Raw genomic sequence first — 18,945 nt, 5'->3', positions numbered from 1 at the left:
ACTTCTTGGGCAGGAGAATGGAAAGAGAAGCTGTGTGGCGGTCCTTTTTTCTTATCCTCCAAGCCTGCTTTCTCTAATTGAGACAAGATAGTCTTTCTGTTCTCAGAACTCCTTTGCCTATGCCCATGGTTGGCCTTTGTTCTGTATTACCACCCTGGATACGCTTCTGTTTGTTTTTACTGTTCGGTTATAAAGATGTAGACAAAATAAAGGTGAAAGAAAAACAGCCTGATGCCGTAGATGTCTGGTTCTCTGTTTAATGGTGCTAGGTTACAGGTACTCACATGCTTAAAAGAGCCAAATATATATAATTGACCCACAAAGGAGCCTAGACCTCCCTGCCTCATAGAATCATTACATTATCCTACAACCCAACCTGATGTTTTTATTTATTTATTTATTTATTTATTTATTTATTTTTTTTTTGATTCTTTTTTTCGGAGCTGGGGACCGAACCCAGGGCCTTGCACATCCTAGGCAAGCGCTCTACCACTGAGCTAAATCCCCAACCCCTATTTTTTTTAAAGATTTATTTATGATATAAGTTACACTTGTAGCTGTCTTCAGACACACCAGAAGAGGGCATCGGATCCCATTACAGATGGATGTGAGACACCATGTGGTTGCTGGGATCTGAACTCAGGACCTCTGGAAGAGCAGTCAGTGCTCTTAACCACTGAGCCATCTCTCCAGCCCACTTGACATTTTTATAAAAGGAACGATTCTTACCAAGTTTTTCAGGTTGTCCGCCCCTATCTCCATCCACATACAAACTGCTTATGGGTAGATAGCTCAGTGGATTCAGTCTTAAGGAAAAACAAAGTCCGGGCTGCTCTTGCAGAGGACCCAGGTTCAGTTTCCAGCCCTCACACGATACTTTATAACCATCTGTAACTTCAGTTTCCAGCCCTCACACGATACTTTATAGCCATCTGTAACTTCAGCTCCAGGGACCCCCACATCTTCTGTGGCCTTCAACACCACCAGGCATGTGTATGGCACAGAGACACACAAGCAAACAAAACACATGTACCTAGAAAGCAAATAATAAAATCATACCCCTTCAGGGTATGGATTTTTTTTTTTTAATTATTAAATGATGTTTTAGCTCACTGGAAAGCTGGCCTCCTCACTTCAGACCCAAGCACCCCGTCCTGAGTCAAGCTGGCCCCATGATTCTGTGACGGAGAGGAGAGCCACAGAACATCCCAGGAAAGGCACTGTACACTGGGGAGCAGCTAAGAGGTAGACTGTTTCCAATAGAGGCTACTACTGTTTATCCCATGGCATAAAGGTGTCTCTGATAAAGCTGGCTAATGGGATGCTCATATATGGAAAGAATAAAAGGGACCCTGTCTAACTCTCTCAATAATTCCAGTATCATAGTCAGCTAATTTCTGTTAGGTGTCATAAGACAATTTAAATAAAAAACAAACTTATTACCTAGAAATATACAAAGCCTAATGATCTGACAGTATTACACAATAATATAATTTATAATATTACCTTAAATATATAATTTGGACTCTTTTATTAAGATGATGCGGCCCAATATCTTCTAAGCTGAACAACTACCGTCTTCGTAACTTGCTGTGTCTACTTAAAGCAATCATAACTGGGCTTGTTAAATGTTAATATTCCTTTAAGAGGTGGAGGTGCCATTGAACCCTCACATTAGTAACCAGTCACTCCTCACAGCTAGTTGCAAGCAACTGGGCCCTAATGACATGAAGACTCAAGGTTTTCTGGAGAAATGAGGGTACCAATGTTGAAAACTAAGCAGCGGGGTCTGGAGTCACCGATGCAGCTATGGGAAGCTATGCATGCTGGGTAAAGTCCCAAGAGATTGCTTGCCCAACACCCTTCAATCAAAAAATGTCTTACACCAGATAGAATATATTTCTATGTTATTATATCTCATGATATTTTTAAAAGGATACTGTTTAACCGTAAGCCAATGGCTCAAAAATTTTAACAGGGATAAATGACCTCAGTTTATAAAATTATAATCTCATGAGAATTACTTATTATAAATTGTTGAAACAAAAGTGATTTAAGCCAAAAAAATTAATGATCAGCCACTTTATAAATAAGAGTTCTTAATGTCACCAGATTACTTACAATATTGGTACAAACAGTTGTATATTTGTAGTCATACTAAATACAAATATAACTCATTTACAGGGGTTGGGGATTTAGCTCAGTGGTAGAGCGCTTGCCTAGGAAGCGCAAGACCCTGGGTTCAGTCCCCAGCTCCGAAAAAAAGAACCAAAAAAAAAAAAAAAAAACTCATTTACAGATAAGATTGGAGGAAGAGGTCAAGTTATATCTTATTCTGTAGCCAGGCAGTGGTGGTACATGCATTTCATTACATTACTCAAGAGGCAGCAGAAGGTGGATGTCTCATAATTTCTATTGCTGTGAAGAGACAGCATGACCCCAGCAACTCCTATAAAGGAAAACATATAATTGGGGCTGGCTTAATTTCAGAGGTTTAGTCCTTTATGGTCATAGTGGGAAACATGGCAGCATATAGGCAGACGTAATGCTGGAACAGGGCAGAGTTCTACATCTTGATCTGCAGGCTGTAGCAGAAAACCGTGAGGACACTGAGCATGGCTTGATCATATACGGGACCTCAAAGCCCCACCCCCACAGTGGCACACTCCTCCAACAAGGTCATGCCTATTCCAACAATGCCATGCCTCTTAATAGTGTCACTTTCCATGGGCCACACATTCAAACAGTGTGTCTATGGGGCCATTCCTATTCAAACCACCAGAGTGATGGATCTCTGAGTTTGAGGCCAGCCTGGTCTACAGAATGAGTTCCAGGACAGCCAAGGCTATATAAAGAAACTGAGAAATCCTATCTTGAAACACGCACTCTCTCTCTCTCTCTCTCTCTCTCTCTCTCTCTCTATATATATATATATATATATATATATATATATATGTATGTTTTCAAAAATTAAGTCTAATGCAGGTAACTCTAAAGTTTATAAAATAATACTCAAAATCAGATATATTAAACAGAACTGGCTATGAGGATTGAATACTTGAGTAAAATGGGTTAAATTCACAATATACTTGTGTAGCAGGACGTTCCCAGAATTACATACCCTTTCCCTTGGATGGGATGCAGACTCTACCAGAGTAAATTGCATGTTGGCCTCATCACAGGATAGGGATGAGAAAATAAAATCTGACTCTGCTGCTCCACAGTCTCTAGTTGTGTGAGACAGACCAGGAAAATCTCATTAAAAAAGGACAAATTGTTTCCCATGTCTCACATGGCAGGGGGATGGATTCTCTTAGCCAATGGAGGGTCTTAGAGTTTGCACCCACTCTCAAGTAACAGTGAGGCAAATACTAATTACTCGCTTCTCAATGTCTCCCAAAGGCACATGTGGGTGCTGTGAAAAGAGGAACCTTGTGCCTAAACCTGAGAGCTGGTATGGGACCTGCATGCTAGTTCACTTAGCTATGCCTTCTATCCCAGCATCCAATTCTCCTCTTAGCAAAAGCTAATTTCAGGGCTGAGAGGTAACTGCTTACCCAACTTTGATGCAGGGCCAGTCAGCACAGCAGGCTTAACCATGAGCACCCATTTAAACACTAGTCACAGGTATCATCCTGTGGATCCAAAATACCCAGGGAAAAGAAAACAACACTATCTTTAGAAGAGTCCTCTCCAAGTCACCTACCAGAAGTGACAGCAACCAGGTCTTCATCTCTGCACTTGTGACAAACCTGGAAGCCAACAGCAGACACTGGGAGATAGGAATTATCATGTTCCTTCCTCTTTTTGGACTCACAGTAATTCTATTAGCTGTAATGCTTCCTATAGGGTTAGCCATGATGGATGGCTACCTAGGATTGGATTCTGACACATGAAATTTGTTTTCACTAGTTCCGCTGCTTCTAAAAATAATGTTTATTTAATAATTGTCTGATGTCTTCAGTCAGTCATACCAGACCATGCATCCAAATAACAGTTGGTCCTTATTATATAAATGTTTTCCTAAAAGTCAGTCCCGTGGCTAGTTTGATTGGAACCAGGAGTGATATCCCAGGACTTCTTGTCCCTCTCCTTTACAGACCCTGTTTAATTAACCAGTTATTAAACTGTGTCAAGCAATGAAGAGCCTCTGCTAAACTAATGCACCTGAGGACCCAATGCAAGCCCTTTTATAATGACTCAGTGCTCTGACTTTCCCTAAGACCACAGTCTTCACCTCACTCCTCCCAGTGGCTGAGCACATCCTGCCCAGATGAGCAGAACATTTTCACACAGCCACATCAACAGCTTCAGAAGGTCCATTGTCTTACAACATACGACAAAAGGTAACCAACTGAAATGAAAACTTGGAAACTTCTTGATCTTTCCCCATGCCACTCTGGTGTGATGTGATTGTGGGTTTTGACTTTATAAACCCTACCCCGTTTCACTTCATGGCATGTGTGCTTGGCCACAGGCTTGAATAAAGCACTCTCAAGTGGCCTTCTATTTGTGGTGGTCTGTAATCTACTCATATGGGTATTTCATAGGTACACAAAGGAAGGCCCCAGATGTTCTGTAAAGAGAGGAAAATCCAAGTGAAAGCTGGGATTCAGTTCATGGCAGAGCACTTACTGGATGATAAGGTTGGGATATGGACTATGTCCATGAGGCTCCTGTGGGTGGGTCTTAAGGGTGATAGCCAGGAACTGACTGCAGCCAAGGCCTCCCTCTACTTCCTGATCTGCCCAGATGTGAGCAAGCTGACTCATGTTTCCTCATCACAAGAGACTCTTCATTCTTTAAATTGCTTCTTGCCAGGCACTTGGTCAGTGTGCAATGAACTGATGTATCTAACAAACATAAGGCCAAATCTCAAATGGGTCTCCAGAGCTGAAAAATATTAAGTGTTTATTCTGCTATCCAACACCTTCTGGGGCACTGTGGATGTTGTCATTGGAGTAAAACAGGAAGTACTATCATAATCATAGCTGCAGTTACCCACAAGAAACCCTGAGCAAGACAGTTTCCTCACAGGAGGTGTGTGTGGGAGGCCACTAGGCCCTCACTTGAGATAGGAGCGTTTTGTTCCCTCCTGCACACCCTGACCCCAGATGCAAGTGATTCTGCTCCAGAAGCAATGTGAGAGGTGCTAGAATATGTAGGAGGAAAGGTAACTGAAGTATGGGGTTCCATTTATGCAGTTTTGGGGAAGTTGTCCCAATTCTGAAGTGATGCAGCTTTTCTTTGATACAGCTGTTTTAAAGTTATCCACATTCCTCTAAGTAGCCTTCACCCATACTGCTGGAAATTCATCCAGTAAAATCACATCAGCAAGCTATATGGGTAGAATGGTTCTCTATCTGGGACCTATGTTGCCCCAGTGAAAGCTAATACAAAAGGTGCTAAAACTTGGCTTATACAATACCCAAGCCATTTTCTTTTACTTACATATGTTTCTAACATACTATACTAGTTGAAAGTTAGAATCTTTAAAATTAGATCAAATTAAATATGTAGCTCACTATAATAATTATGAATATTTATTAAGCACCAAAAGTACACAGCAATGGTTGCTACATAAAAAGCACAATTATTGATATAATTTCTTACCATCAAGTTTACAATCTAAAATAAAACACAAGAATATTGTCAGCCCACATCAAAGTTTCCTTATTTTGGAATTGGCTACTTTGGCGAATGGATGAGGCAAAATGTCCTATTTCAGGCAAAGTATTAATAAGGCTTTGAATATGACACACAAAATATTTTTTGTGTATCCATTTTCCATGTTACATTATGGTAACTAAGGACAAAAAGGGCACTTAGAAATTTCATAAGCACAATGAATTACTTCAGACTGTTCTCAGAAACTCAGAGATGTTCAATGACAAATGCCAGCAGCCAGTGAAACCCTACAATTAATAGGAACTAGATGAAGTCTTTGTCTTGGCCCCATTTAGACCTCCATCTCTTTCCACACTAAGGGCTCTAATGTTATGCCCCACAGTGAAAAGCACCATCTCTAGATGAATTACTATATAATTATGAGATCAAGCTTACTGGAATATTCTTTTTTTTTTTTTTCTTTTTTTCGGAGCTGGGGACCGAACCCAGGGCCTTGCGCTTGCTAGGCAAGTGCTCTACCGCTGAGCTAAATCCCCAACCCCGAATATTCTTGTCTAAAGAGAAGTGAGCAAAGCCAGCAGTGGGGACTCTGGCTAAGTGATGTCACACAAGCAAAGGCAGTCAGGCAAGGCCACGCACATCTAAAGTGATGGGGAAAGCACAGGAATGCCTGCTTTTCTGCTCCATACTTCCAGTGAGGCATGTAAGAATTTAGCATCAGGACCCTAGGCTACAAACTCTATTTGCCTAAATGCATGTACAATAGTTCATAAATACTTTTAAGGTAATCACTGCTTGACATTCTTAGCTGACAAAGGCACACCGAAGAAATGTGGGTTCTTATTGTCAGAAGTAAGGACAGATTTAAAATGCTAAACAAATACAAAGCATGTACATTTTAATCACTTATGACTCTCTTAATTCCCAAAGACTATTAAGAAATAAAGTGATTGGTTACAAGTTAGTTATATGAACAGAAATGTATTCTACAATGTGCATAACCAAGTATTTTAAAAATTCACGATTACAAACTTACTTTTAATGGCAGAGTAACAGCATCCTGAGATATCTTTTTTGTGTATACATCTATATTTCTGAATGTGTGCATATGTGTGTGTGGATGTGGAAGCCAGATGTCAGTCTTGGCTGTCATTCCTCAGGAGCCATCCACCTTGCTTTTTTTGATACAGGATTTCCCTTGGATCTGGGGCTCGCTAGTTAGGCTGAGTTGGCTACCTTGTAAATCCAGAGAACTACTTGTCTCCAAGTTCAAACTCAGGTCCTAAGGCTGGTGTGACTCCATTACTGAGTTTTGTCCTAGGCTCCTGAGGTATTCTTTATGGTAAAATGATACACTAGTGTTTTTGTTTGTGAGGATGTTTTGGGAGATAGCATCTCACACTGTAACTTAGGATTTGCTACTCTTACCACCCTCTTTCAATCTAAAAGTATCATTTATATCATTTTATTACTTTATAGTAAATAAAACCCAGTTATACATTTGAAATGAAAAAGCCTTCATTAAAATGTTTTAATATATCTGCATAGTTTTTTTTTTTTTTTTTTTTTTTTCGGAGTTGGGACCAAACCCAGGGCCTTGCGCTTCCTGGGCAAGCGCTCTGCCGCTTGAGTTAAATCCCCAACCCTGCATAGTTCTAATAATAGGATAGAAGTTAACTTTCATTGGCTTCCTGAGAAAAGAATTTTTAAAGTTTTTATCAGTGGCAAATGATTCTAAATTTATGAATCTCAGTCAAAATACTTAATTTGGTATTATAAGAAATATCTAGAATTCCTGATTATAAGGTGCAGTTTTCTAAGGCAAGTTAGATTATGTAGATATTAGCACAAAGGTAATATGAGATACAGTCATTCTTTCTGAAACAAGGTTTTACTACGCAGCCCTGGTTGGCCTGCCTCTGCCTCCAGAGTGCTGGGGTCCACGCCTAGTGCCACTGCCCCTGGCTCACATTCACTTTGGAAATCGATACATTTCAAGCTGCATAATAGTGCATTTCATGACCCACTTGAATACTATGTATTTTACATTAAGTTTAGAAGCACAATTGTGTAATATATTTTTAAAATGCTTCATTTCATCAGTATCACAATGTATGCAATATTTTCCTGACAATTTGTTTTGTTTTGCTCAAAAAATGTAAAAGACTCATTAGTAGCTACAAGTATGTTAAGTAATTTATGAAGGAAAAATTTATAAGGAGAACAAAATAGAAGATTAAGCATAGTGATTTAATTAAAAAAATCAAAATACTCTGAAAATTTTTTGCTTCTTATAATATGTATGTTCCTTTTACAGTGCTAACTGGATAAACACATGATTATACATAGGAGCTGTTTTGGTAGTTTACTTATCTCCTCTCCCAGCATATGAATAGGAAATTATTTTCTTATGCTATAAAGGAAAGCAAAGCTTAGAGTCCTTTAAAATGGGAGTCATGTAAGAGCTGACTCTTTGGAACAGTGGTTGTTTATTATGTTTATGAATTATGTGTGTCAGCGCATATGCACCACAGCTGTCTGTGGAGCTTAGAGGACAACTGTGGGAGTGAGTTCTCGCTCCACATGACCCACAGGGACATGGCCACAGATACTTTCTCAAGGAGTCCACTAGGTTTGGCAGCAAGTGCTTCTGTTGGTCCATAGAGCAGGGTGTTTAATTCTGAAGAGTTAAATTTATATTTTGGAGGGCTTAATTAAAACTACCCTTCAACTTTTTTTGTTTGTTTTGCTTTTTGGCTATATACTATTAATGCCTACTACTAATATGGCTAAAGAAATGAAAGTCCTGATTTCATCTGTGTTTTACATGGAAATAAACATGTTCTTTCATTTTAAATGAGAAAAGAGAAATGAAGAAAACCATTCTCTCTAATGCTTTGATACAGTTTTAAGCAAAAGTAGATGAGGGTGGATCAGGTTAAGTAATATTGGTTAGAAGAAAGAGAAAAAAGACACCAAAAGTTATTTCCTTCCTAAGGTCTCAGATAGTTTCTTAAGTCTTTTCTTCAGCTCCAAAGGAAATTTCTCGTAGCACTTCTTACAGACTGGTTTCATGTCAAACTCCACAAATTTATTCCTAAAGAAAATTATAAATAAAAAAAATTAGTGGAAATGTATCCAGCACACACATGTACAATACATGCACAAACATGTGATAAAGTGACGCAAATTCAAGAAAGTACATATAAATGAAGACACAATGTAACACACATATAAAATATCTATGTACATGTCAGTAAAGAACTGTAATTCTAGGGATTGGGGATTTAGCTCAGTGGTAGAGCACTTGCCTAGCGAGCGCAAGGCCCTGGGTTCGGTCCCCAGCTCCGAAAAAAAAGAAAAAAGAAAAAAAAGAAAAAAAGAAAAAAAAAGAACTGTAATTCTAATCCCAATTCTTATTATGATAAATGTAAAGAGTGATTGGCATCAGTTGAAAAAATATGTTTATATATGTTTCTATACTCCTACATTTAGAACACGTGATTATTTATTAAATCTTACTCAGTGTTTCAGTTTCAGTTAAATCTAATGTAGATATAATTTAAATAAAGTTAATAAAATTTTATCTTTTTAGATTTATTTATCTTTTATGTATAAGTATTTTGTCTGCACATGTGTCTGTGTACTACTTGGTGCTCATGGAGGTCAGGAGGATACTAGATCTTCTGGGAGTGGAAGTAGAGGCAGTTGTGCCATATGTGTGCTTGGAATTGAACCTGGGTCCTCTGAAAGAGTAGCAAGTGCTTTTAACCACTGGGCCTTCTCCTCACTCTTAACCACTGGGCCTTCTCCTCACTCTTTTTTTTTTTTCCCGGAGCTGAGGACTGAACCCAGGGCCTTGTTCTTGCTAGGCAAGCGCTCTACCACTGAGCTAAATCCCCAACCCTTCTCCTCACTCTAAACCACTGGGCCTTCTCTTCATCCCAAATAAAGTCAATCAACTTTAGAGCATGAGGCAATGCTTTCCTCTCTCAGTGCCTCTTACCCGCTAGTCTGTTGAGACAGTGTCACTCTGGAGTCTAGCTGGCCTAGAACTCATGGGGATTTTCCTTTCTCAGTTTTCCCAGTGCTGGGATTATAAACGTGAACCACACCATGCATGTTGCCAATAAATTTATTCAAACATATTTATTTAAAGCAAAGAAAAACTGGATTTTTTGTTTGTTTGTTTTGTTTTTGGGGGACAGGGTTTCTCTGTGTAGCCCTGGATGTCCTGAACTCAATTTGTAGACCAGGCTGCCTTGAACTAACAGAGATACCCTTGCCTCTGCCTCCCTAGTGCTCTGATTAAAGCCACCATGCCCCACAAAGAAATAGTTTTTATAACGTGAGTGATGTATTTTTTGAAGGTAAAAGGATCTTACTATGTATTTAGTATTTTAAATTAGGCAACTATAAGGTTTCATCTTTTCCTGTACAAATGATTTTCCTTTTGTCTTTTAATTTAAAAAAAATTACCTGAATTTAAAAAAAAAAGAGCTTAAATCAAACATACTAGGTTATTTTAGCTATGGGGACAAAAAGCTGGCCATAGCTCCTGAGCTCTAAGGTAATGGGACAGCCCTTAAGTATTCTTTAAGCGGTAGTTCAACAGAGAACATGATTCTGCTTTTAAAGCTAGAAGAACACATAGTATCAATTCAGTTATAAACAGCTCTGGAGAAAACAACTCTTAGGTGGTCTCCATTTCTAATATACTCAGAGCAGCTAATTACAAGAGCTTAGTGCTGCTCAATTCCAAGCTCTAAAAGTATATAACTTTATAACCTGTTCATTTGTTGTGAAGTTATCATTAGGAAGCATTTATAGAATAAGACTAGTGATACCCTGTTAATGGATAACAATAATTGTTTTGAGGTCATTTTGTTTCTTTTCCTTTTGAGGAAGTTTCTTACTATGTAGCTCTGGCTAGCCTAGAACTCTCTATGTAGACCAGTCTGGCCTTGAACTCACAGAAATCTGCCTGCCTCTGCTCCTTAGTGCTAGACTAAAGGTGTATACTATCACATCCAGCATTGAGGTGATTTTAAAGAACAATGAGAATAACGAGAATAATTCCTACCCACCTATTTACACATACCTTTTATACTAACTATTAGGACATGAACCGGCTTGGTTTTCCTTTTTTTTTTTTTTTTTTTTTTTTTTACAAAGAAACCAATGTTGATTCAAATGCTAAATGTTGCCAATTGGCACATCAAATACTTGCTGGGCAGTTTGGTTTAAATGGTAGTAAGAGGCTTACATGTACAGCTCTGTCTCATGTGTAAGTTCAACTCATTTCTTCTGTCACAGTGTGGCCTAACACCTTTTCTCTTCGATCTTTAGATAGGAGTTAGAACAGTTTTAAAGTACTTTTACATCTATCAACTGTTGCTGGTCTTTGGTTTCTTTGACTAAAATTATTTAACTGAGGAATTCTGGGTGTTGGATGTTTTTAGAACCACATGTATTCTGTACCTATGACCAAACTAAATATTTTCCCAATGTTTTCTTAGAACAAAAACTATTTTTGATGGCAAACACTTAAATTATATGATTCCTGCTTTAGAGAGACTAGTTCTCTTCTTTGAAGTCTATATTTGCCTTTTAATTCTTCAACAAAAGGAAATAAGAAAATTAAGCAGCATTTCTTTTAGAGTTCAAACATCATGAGGAAAACCATGAAATAATCATGTCTGTAATTGAACAGAATGTCCAAGACTGAAGTACATCCCATACAAGAGTAAGAGTCTGGAAACTCAAGGAACTGAACTCACAAGCAGCAGGGAGCAAGCATGCACAAGCACTGCAGAAGACAGACTCGCTATTCGATCTACACGGCTTTGCTTAGAGAGAGGACATGCTAAGAGAACTTAGCACTGAGAACACGTGGTTCTAAAACATCCGACACTTGCTTCCTCAGTTAAATGATTTTAGGCAAAGAAACCAAAGAACAGCAGCAGTTAATAATCATAAAAATACTTTAAGATGTTCCCACTACCATGTAAAGGGTGGAAAGGAAAGGTGTCTGTTTCTCTGTCACACTGTAACAGGAAAGCTGAGCCGAGGCAGGTCTGTACATATGAGGCCTTGGGAAGTGTACCACTGGCTCATTTCGTGTGTCAACTTGACACACGCTGGAATTGTCACAGAGAAAGGAGCCTCCCTTGAGGAAAAGCCTCCATGAGACCCAGCTGTAAGGCATTTTCTCAACTAGTGATCAAGTGGGGAGGGCCCAGCCCATTGTGGGTGGTGCCATCCCTGGGCTGGTGGTCCTGGGTTCTATAAGAGAGCAAGCTGAGCAAGCCAGGGCAACAAGCCAGTAAGTATCATCCCTCCATGAACTCTGCCTCAGCTCCTGCTTCCTGACCTGCTTGAATTCCCGTCCTGACTTCCTTTGTCAATGAACAGCAACGTGGAAGTGTAAGCTGAATAAACCCTTTCCTCCCCAACTTGCTTCTTGGTCATGATGTTTGTGTAGGAGTAGAGGCCCTGACTAAGACACTGAGGATGGAGCTCATTAAGCTTTATACTTGTAAAAGGCAAAAGAATCAAGTCTACACAGGACAAGTATTTCACTCTCTGATAACCACAAAAGCATGCAACAAACAAACAAAACAAACAAACAAACAAAAAAACAAACAACAAAGAGACAAGCAGAAAAGAAAGGCATCCTAAGAGACTAACCACAGAGAAGCAGTGAGAATGGTGTGGAAGGGATAGAACGGTTACAGACACACTGGCTTTCTCTTTCTCTGCTTCTCTTTATCCCTTGCTTCTCTCTCCCGTCTGGCAAGTCGCCTCTTAAGCTCTTCTGGCATTTTCTCATAACAGTATTTGCAGACTGGCTTTAGATCAATTGCAACAAACTTATCCCTTTGAGTAGAACAAAGAAGGGACAGAACAGGGACAATTAAAGAAGAACATGTACTTTCAGAAGGACTCAAGAGAAAAAAGAGACAGGAATCAATCACTTCCCTTTTTGGATTCTAAATGGCATCTAAAATGTTTAGCTTTAGTAATCACAGTGGACTAGACCAAATACTTACTTGAGTGTTAGTTTGGTATTGCAAGTGGAACAGGCAAAGCAGCTCACACACCAGGCCTTGTTGAGGGCAGAGACCACTGTGGGGAGAGAGATCTGATCACATGGGAACATTTCACTGTGGGAAGAGGGGTTTCAGTTTCCAACCCTGAAGAACAAAGAAGGCTGTTCCCCAGGCACCTAGAGGGGCCCAGGCCTTCTTTCCTGAGAGGTTCCTTAACTTTTGAGACAGAGTCCTATTGTGTAGCCAGGTTGGACTGAACTCCTGGTCTTCCTGCTTTAGCCTCCTTGATTCTGGAATTATATATGTGCATCATCATCCCTAGTAAGAAGTTTGGGTTTTTTCCCCTTGCAAAACCACAGCCCAAAAGCTTGATGCTATTCATGTGCTTCTAACCAACTTACTTTTGATTATGGCTATCTTTTCACTTGTTTGTTTGGTTTTTGAGGCAGGGTCTTACTTATGAAACTCTGGGCTGACCTGGAACTCACTATACATGGACTAGGCTGACCCCAAACTCATAGAGATCCCCAATGTCTGTCACCTGAGTGCCTGGCTTTTTTTCACCTAATTGGAAAGGTAGGTTTCAATTTAAGCAAAAACTATTTCTGTGTCTTCATTTGTTTTTTGCATGTCTTTGTGTATGTGTGCATGTGTAGGTGCACATGTATGTGTGTGTGTATGTATATGCATACACACACACACACACACACACACACACACACAAAGAGAAGTCAGAGGCTGACACAGAGTTTTCTTGGATCACTCTCTATCTTATTAATGGAGGAAAGGCCTCTCAGTTGAACTCAGGGCTAGCCAATCCAGTTAGTGTGGTTGGCGGCTTGCTCTGGGGAGCCCCTTTCTGCCTTCCCAGCATAGGAATCACAGGCGGGTGGCATGGCTTGAGTAGCATTCCCACGGTGCTAAGGACAGAACTCTGGTCCTCAGTACACAAGCATTATCCTCTGAGCAGTGTTCTCTCTAAACCTATTTTGTTCTTAACTTTTAACTTTTCTTTACTTACAAATTGGAGACACTAAAATACTATTCCCTCTCAACACTGTGGACAGTAGACAACCTGTCTGTCTCACGTTGCTCTGATGAGATTTTCTGACATTGCTTGAAGACCTTTGAAACAATATGAATTAGATAAAAAAAAATTTTAAACTTGTGATTTTAATTTAAGTTGACAATAATCACATAATTTCCTTTGTCCTTTATAAGACAGTGTCTTCTGCAGGGAGGAGTTAAACTGACTGTAGTGTACTAACAATGGTCCTGAACTAACCTTATATTTCCTGATTAGGAGATGTCTGCTGAGAACCAGAAAGCATGTAGCAAACATGGTTGTTTAGAACTTTGTCAGGAAATTTCTGGCAGGACTGGTTAGTGACCATGAGCAGACACAGCTGCTTCCTCTGTGTTACAGCCAATCTGTCCTGCCTGGTTAGCCTACACAGTAAGTCCTAGCACCTCTGTACAGCTTACAGCAGCTGTGCTGCCTTGGTAGCCCACCTCGCTGCTGTAGAGTTCTGGAGAAGCATGGCAAGAGGAAAGCACGGACAACGCCCACATTACAGAGCACAGGAACAATTAATTTCTTTCCATTTTCACACCACCCAAGTATGTTCATGACAGAGTGGTCCCATCCACCCACAGATACATACCGTCACCTTCTATGACACGGTTGCAATGGAAACAAACATCACCAAATAGCTGAGAAAAAGACAAGAAACAAGTGGTGAAGGCTCAAGCTGGGTTGGAATCAAGTTTTTAACAATAAAGAAAACCAACAATAAATAAACAAAAATATGATCTTAATTCTTTCTGTTTACCAATGAAAAACAAGTAGCTAGCAACTAAATTTTAGAATTTATTCTTTCTAAAGAAAATTAGGAAATGATTAGTCACAATGAAACTCACTCAGTTTTCTTCTCTTAAACATATCTTTCCTTGTGACAATTTGAGCACCAAAATAATAAAAAATACAAGAACCTTTAAGTCCTTGGATAAGAATGATAAACAAAACAACTCCATGTCCAGGAAGGGAAGGTGTCGGCTGTCCAAGCGGAACGCTGAGGGCCAACTGAACAGGAATGGCACTAAACTGGGGAACTCTCATTTCACCCAGAGCAGGCAGCATTCTTTTTTTCGGAGCTGGGGACCAAACCCAGGGCCTTGCGCTTCCTAGGCAAGCGCTCTACCACTGAGCCAAATCCCCAACCCCGCAGGCAGCATTCTTGCAGGCTACTAAATGTAAGGAGAAAGTGATGAGGGGGACATTTGTGAAAGTGACTGCGTATAGGCTGTTTATTGGACGGGGTGGGGCCATAACTTCCAGTGCAGATATGGCCAACACCAAGCCTGGGTAGGCACCAGTGGAACAGCAATGAACACAGAGGAGAGGCGGGGAGGAAGACCGACCAGTCCCTCTTCACTGTTCCAGCCAAGAGCTCACAACCTCCAAATAATAGTGGAGAACCAACTGAACAGCCAAAAGGAAAAGCATATAGTAAGGAGATTGGAGATGTTCCATATATGAGGAGGCTAAAGAAATATAACAATAGTGACACTAATCTTATATATAGCAGGAAATAAAAAAAGAACTATAAGAACATTATTGGTCTGGGTGGTAGTGCAGAGAAACCTTGTCTCTAGGTAAATAGATAAGTAAATGCCTAAATGATAAAACTAGAATAAATCAAAGTTCTGTATCAATACTGATAACTGTGATATATACCAGAGTTCTGTATTCTAGGGAAATATACATTGAAACATTTGGGGTAAAAGAACACGACTGCGTCAGATGCTTATGGTTAAAAGTCCTGACTACTAACTGAGGAACTATGGACATTGAGGGCTCGGGGCTGGAAAGTCAACTTTCTTTAAGAGTATAGCTCCTGGTAAGCTGGCCGTTCTCCAGTGTAAATGGGAGCACAAACTGCAGTAGATGGGTTATTTAAAACACAACAACAACAACAACAACAACAACAACAACAACAACAACAAAAGACATGGAACTGGGGGTTATAAGGCAAGATATAGGAAGGTAGGTTAAATCTGCAAAAAGTTAGAGGGAGGTATGATCAAAACATATTGTGTGAAATTCTCAAAGAACTAAAAATAACATTTTTTTAAAAAACCTATGCATAAGCTGGGCAGTAGTGGTGCATGCCTTTAATTTCAGCACTTGGGAGGCAGAGTCCGTCTGAGTTTGAGGCCAACATGGCCTGCAGGGCTAGTTCCAGAATAGTCAGGGCTACTCTGAGAAACGATATCTTGAAAAACCAAAACGCAATCTACCACCCACCCACCCAAAAAACCAAACCAAAACAAACAAAAAAACAAGCCCTCACCTTGCAAAAAACCAAACCCAACCCCCAAACAAAAATCCAACAAACAACAACCAAAAAAACTATGCATGGACTGCAGTGGTTAAGAGCACTGGCTGAGAGGACCCAGGTTCAATCGCTAGCACCCACACAGTAGCTCACAAACACCTTTGACTTCAATCCCAGAGGATCCCATGCCCTCTTCTGTCCCCCATAGGCACTGTACACATACGGTTCACAGACATATTTGGACGAACACTCATAAACATAAAAAAAAATCTCAAAACAACAAAAAACTCTGGACATTTAAATGCACACACGTCTGTACATAAAAGATATGTATTAATATAAAGCTATTTTTATATAGTAAGATCAAATGCACCCAGAGGAAGCAAAGGGAGATTATGGGTAAAGGTAGACATACAGATATGGTTTGTACATTATTTAGTGAGTATTCTGAGACTCAATGATTTAAAATACATCTCTGTAGACCAAAGCACATTTTCCAAGGAACTTTCTCTACACTGGAACACTGATGAGTTTCAATTTGCATCTATCAAATATCTAGTAAGTACAATCATTACCTGATTATAGTGAGTCTCACAATAGGCCAAGCCCTTCCTCTCATAATGGCGATGTCCAAGAAATGGTTTTTCACATTTGGCACAAACAAAATGCTAGAAAAAAAATTGAATAGATTATTTTTGAGATACTATAATTTATCTAATGAAGTAACCTCAAAGTTAATCAATTCTTAGAGAAGATTAATAACCAGATTTCCACGCCCATTTTTTGGTGATAGTGCTTTACTATATAAATCTTATAGCTCTGGCTGACCTAAAACTTGCTGTGTAGACTAGGTTGGTCTGTAATTTACAGATATTTATTTGCCTGCCTCTGAGTCCTGAATGCTGGTTTTAAAGGTGTGAAGCATTGCATGCAGCAAGACAAGATACTTTTATGGTCTCAATTCTGATGTTTATGAGGTTCTAATGGGTTACCTTAAGATAATTGCTCAGCAGCAGAATGAGGTGGCACATGCCTTTAATCCCAGCACTAGTGAGGCAGAGGCAGGCAGATCTCTGTGAATTCAAAGTCAGTTTAGTCTACAGAGCCAATTTCAAGATAGCCAGGGTTACCTAAAGAAACTGTCTTGAAAAACCAAAACCAAAACAAAAGATAACTACTTAGCAGTTAGAAGCGCCCGCTCCTCTGCTGTAGGATCTGGGTTTGGTTCCAGCACCGGCATGGCAACCTACGACTATCCATAACTCCAGTTCCAGGGGATCTGATGCCCTTGTCTCACCCTCACAGGCACCAGGCACACACATGCTGGTAAAACATTTCTACACACTTGATAAAATGATCTTTAAAAAAGAAAACAAAATACCACCCCATCAAATAAGCCCTCTGAAAGAAGAGATGGGCATCCTAGCAGTATTTATAATTGAGAAATAACTTGTTAGAAGTGGCAATCTTGTCCTCAAGAAAGTTTAAGAACAAAGTACACATCCTGCACTATGCTGTCATGTTACAACAATCTAGATTTTTATTTACTATAAAGTTGTGCTAGTTCATTTTTGTCACTTGACATAATTCTAGGAGTTGCCTCTATAATACTGGTCTGTGGGTGTGTCTGTGGGATATTTTCTTGCTTGCTGATTGATGTGGGAGGGTCCAGCCCACTGTGGGTGGTGCCATTCCTGGGCAGGAGAGCCTGGCTGTGTTAGGCAGGGGCTGACATATGACCCTGGAAGCAAGCCATCAGCATATCTCCTTCATCTCTGCTCTAGTTCTTCCCTTCCCTTCCCTTCACAACGGACAATAACTTGTAATTCATGGTAAACCCTTTCTTTTCCGAGTTGCTTTTGGCTAGCTGTTGTTTGTTTTGTTTCTTGAGTCTGGGTCTCTCTTTGTAGTCAGTCCTAGCTGTCCTTTGTAGACAAGGCTAGCCCTGAACTTACAGAGATCCTCCTGCCTCAACACTTGCTTTGGTCAGGTTGTTTCATTTTAGTCACAGCGATAGAGAAACTAGGACAAAAGTCAACTGTTGTTCAAGATGTCCATGTTCCATCCTTAAACTGTTATCTTGCTAGCACACTTTGAGGCATGGAGATTGGAAGTACTGGCTCTCCTTGGGCAGGCTGTACTCACCTCCACATGCCATTGCTTGCCCATGGCATTCACTACTCGCCCTTCAATGGGCCTCCGGCAGGCGCCACAGATAGGGACCCCCATCTTATCATGACATGGCAGACAGTATAGCTCCCCTTTCAGCTCCCGAGCATCAGCAGTTAGCTCCTTCCTGTCCACCAAAAGACATTAAACTGAATACTATTGTAGAACTGAACAGGTACCCAATTCATTTATCTTCAGGGATGTAGCCACTGGTAAGGTGTCCACGATCCAGGAAAATAATCCACAGCCATATACTTGCAAGCAACCCTAGATAAACTCAGTGGACTATAATAAAGATATATATATATATATACATATATATATACATGTATATATGTATATGTATATGTAAATACATATACATATATATATGACTACAGAAGGATAAGAGAAGAGAATGGGAGTGGTTTTCATTAAAGCATGTTATATACACATGAAACTGTCAAAGACTATTAAAACTAATAAGACAAAAATGGTAAGAAAAGATAAAATTACATTGGCAAATTGTCATGGGCTTAAAAAATGTATGTGTATAAGTACTTTGTCTGCATGTATGTCTGTGCATGTGTGCCTGATGCATACACAAAAAGGCCAGAAGAGGGCATTAGAATCCCTGGAACTGGTGTTATAGAGGGTTATGCTTTGCCTGTGGGTGCTAGGAATTGAGCCTAGGTCCCCTACAAGAACAGCCAATGCTCTTAACTATTGAGCCATTTCTCCAAATCTCAGAATCCAGCATATTTATTTTCAGTGTCCTT

General features: G+C 39.8%; 2 protein-coding genes across 9 annotated transcripts in view; both read right to left on the bottom strand.

Annotated features, from left to right (window-relative positions):
• Nucleotides 1–18,945, bottom strand: part of P4ha1 (prolyl 4-hydroxylase subunit alpha 1) — a 1,160,453-nt gene that overhangs the window by 657,519 nt on the left and 483,989 nt on the right. The gene's annotated exons all lie outside the window — the stretch shown is intronic.
• Nucleotides 7,280–18,945, bottom strand: part of Lims1 (LIM zinc finger domain containing 1) — a 106,342-nt gene continuing 94,676 nt past the window's right edge. For 3 of the 6 annotated variants that reach the window (XM_032888361.1, XM_032888358.1, XM_032888363.1), the window contains exons 6-11: nt 18,164–18,314; nt 16,594–16,686; nt 14,345–14,393; nt 12,681–12,756; nt 12,319–12,507; nt 8,620–8,725 (exon numbers count right to left, since the gene is read on the bottom strand). In XM_032888361.1, coding sequence (XP_032744252.1) covers nt 12,360–12,507; nt 12,681–12,756; nt 14,345–14,393; nt 16,594–16,686; nt 18,164–18,314 — 517 coding nt within the window. In that variant the 3' untranslated portion in view covers nt 8,620–8,725; nt 12,319–12,359. Of the gene's footprint in view, nt 8,726–12,317; nt 12,508–12,680; nt 12,757–14,344; nt 14,394–16,593; nt 16,687–18,163; nt 18,315–18,945 lie in introns of those variants that run through there. The other 3 variants (XM_032888360.1, XM_032888364.1, XM_032888359.1) reach the window with 2 other exon arrangements.

Source organism: Rattus rattus, chromosome 18 (assembly GCF_011064425.1).
Source record: "Rattus rattus isolate New Zealand chromosome 18, Rrattus_CSIRO_v1, whole genome shotgun sequence".
Lineage (NCBI taxonomy): Eukaryota > Metazoa > Chordata > Mammalia > Rodentia > Muridae > Rattus > Rattus rattus.
Note: the sequence above shows the minus strand (reverse complement) of the source record. Positions and strands in the feature narration are given on the sequence as shown.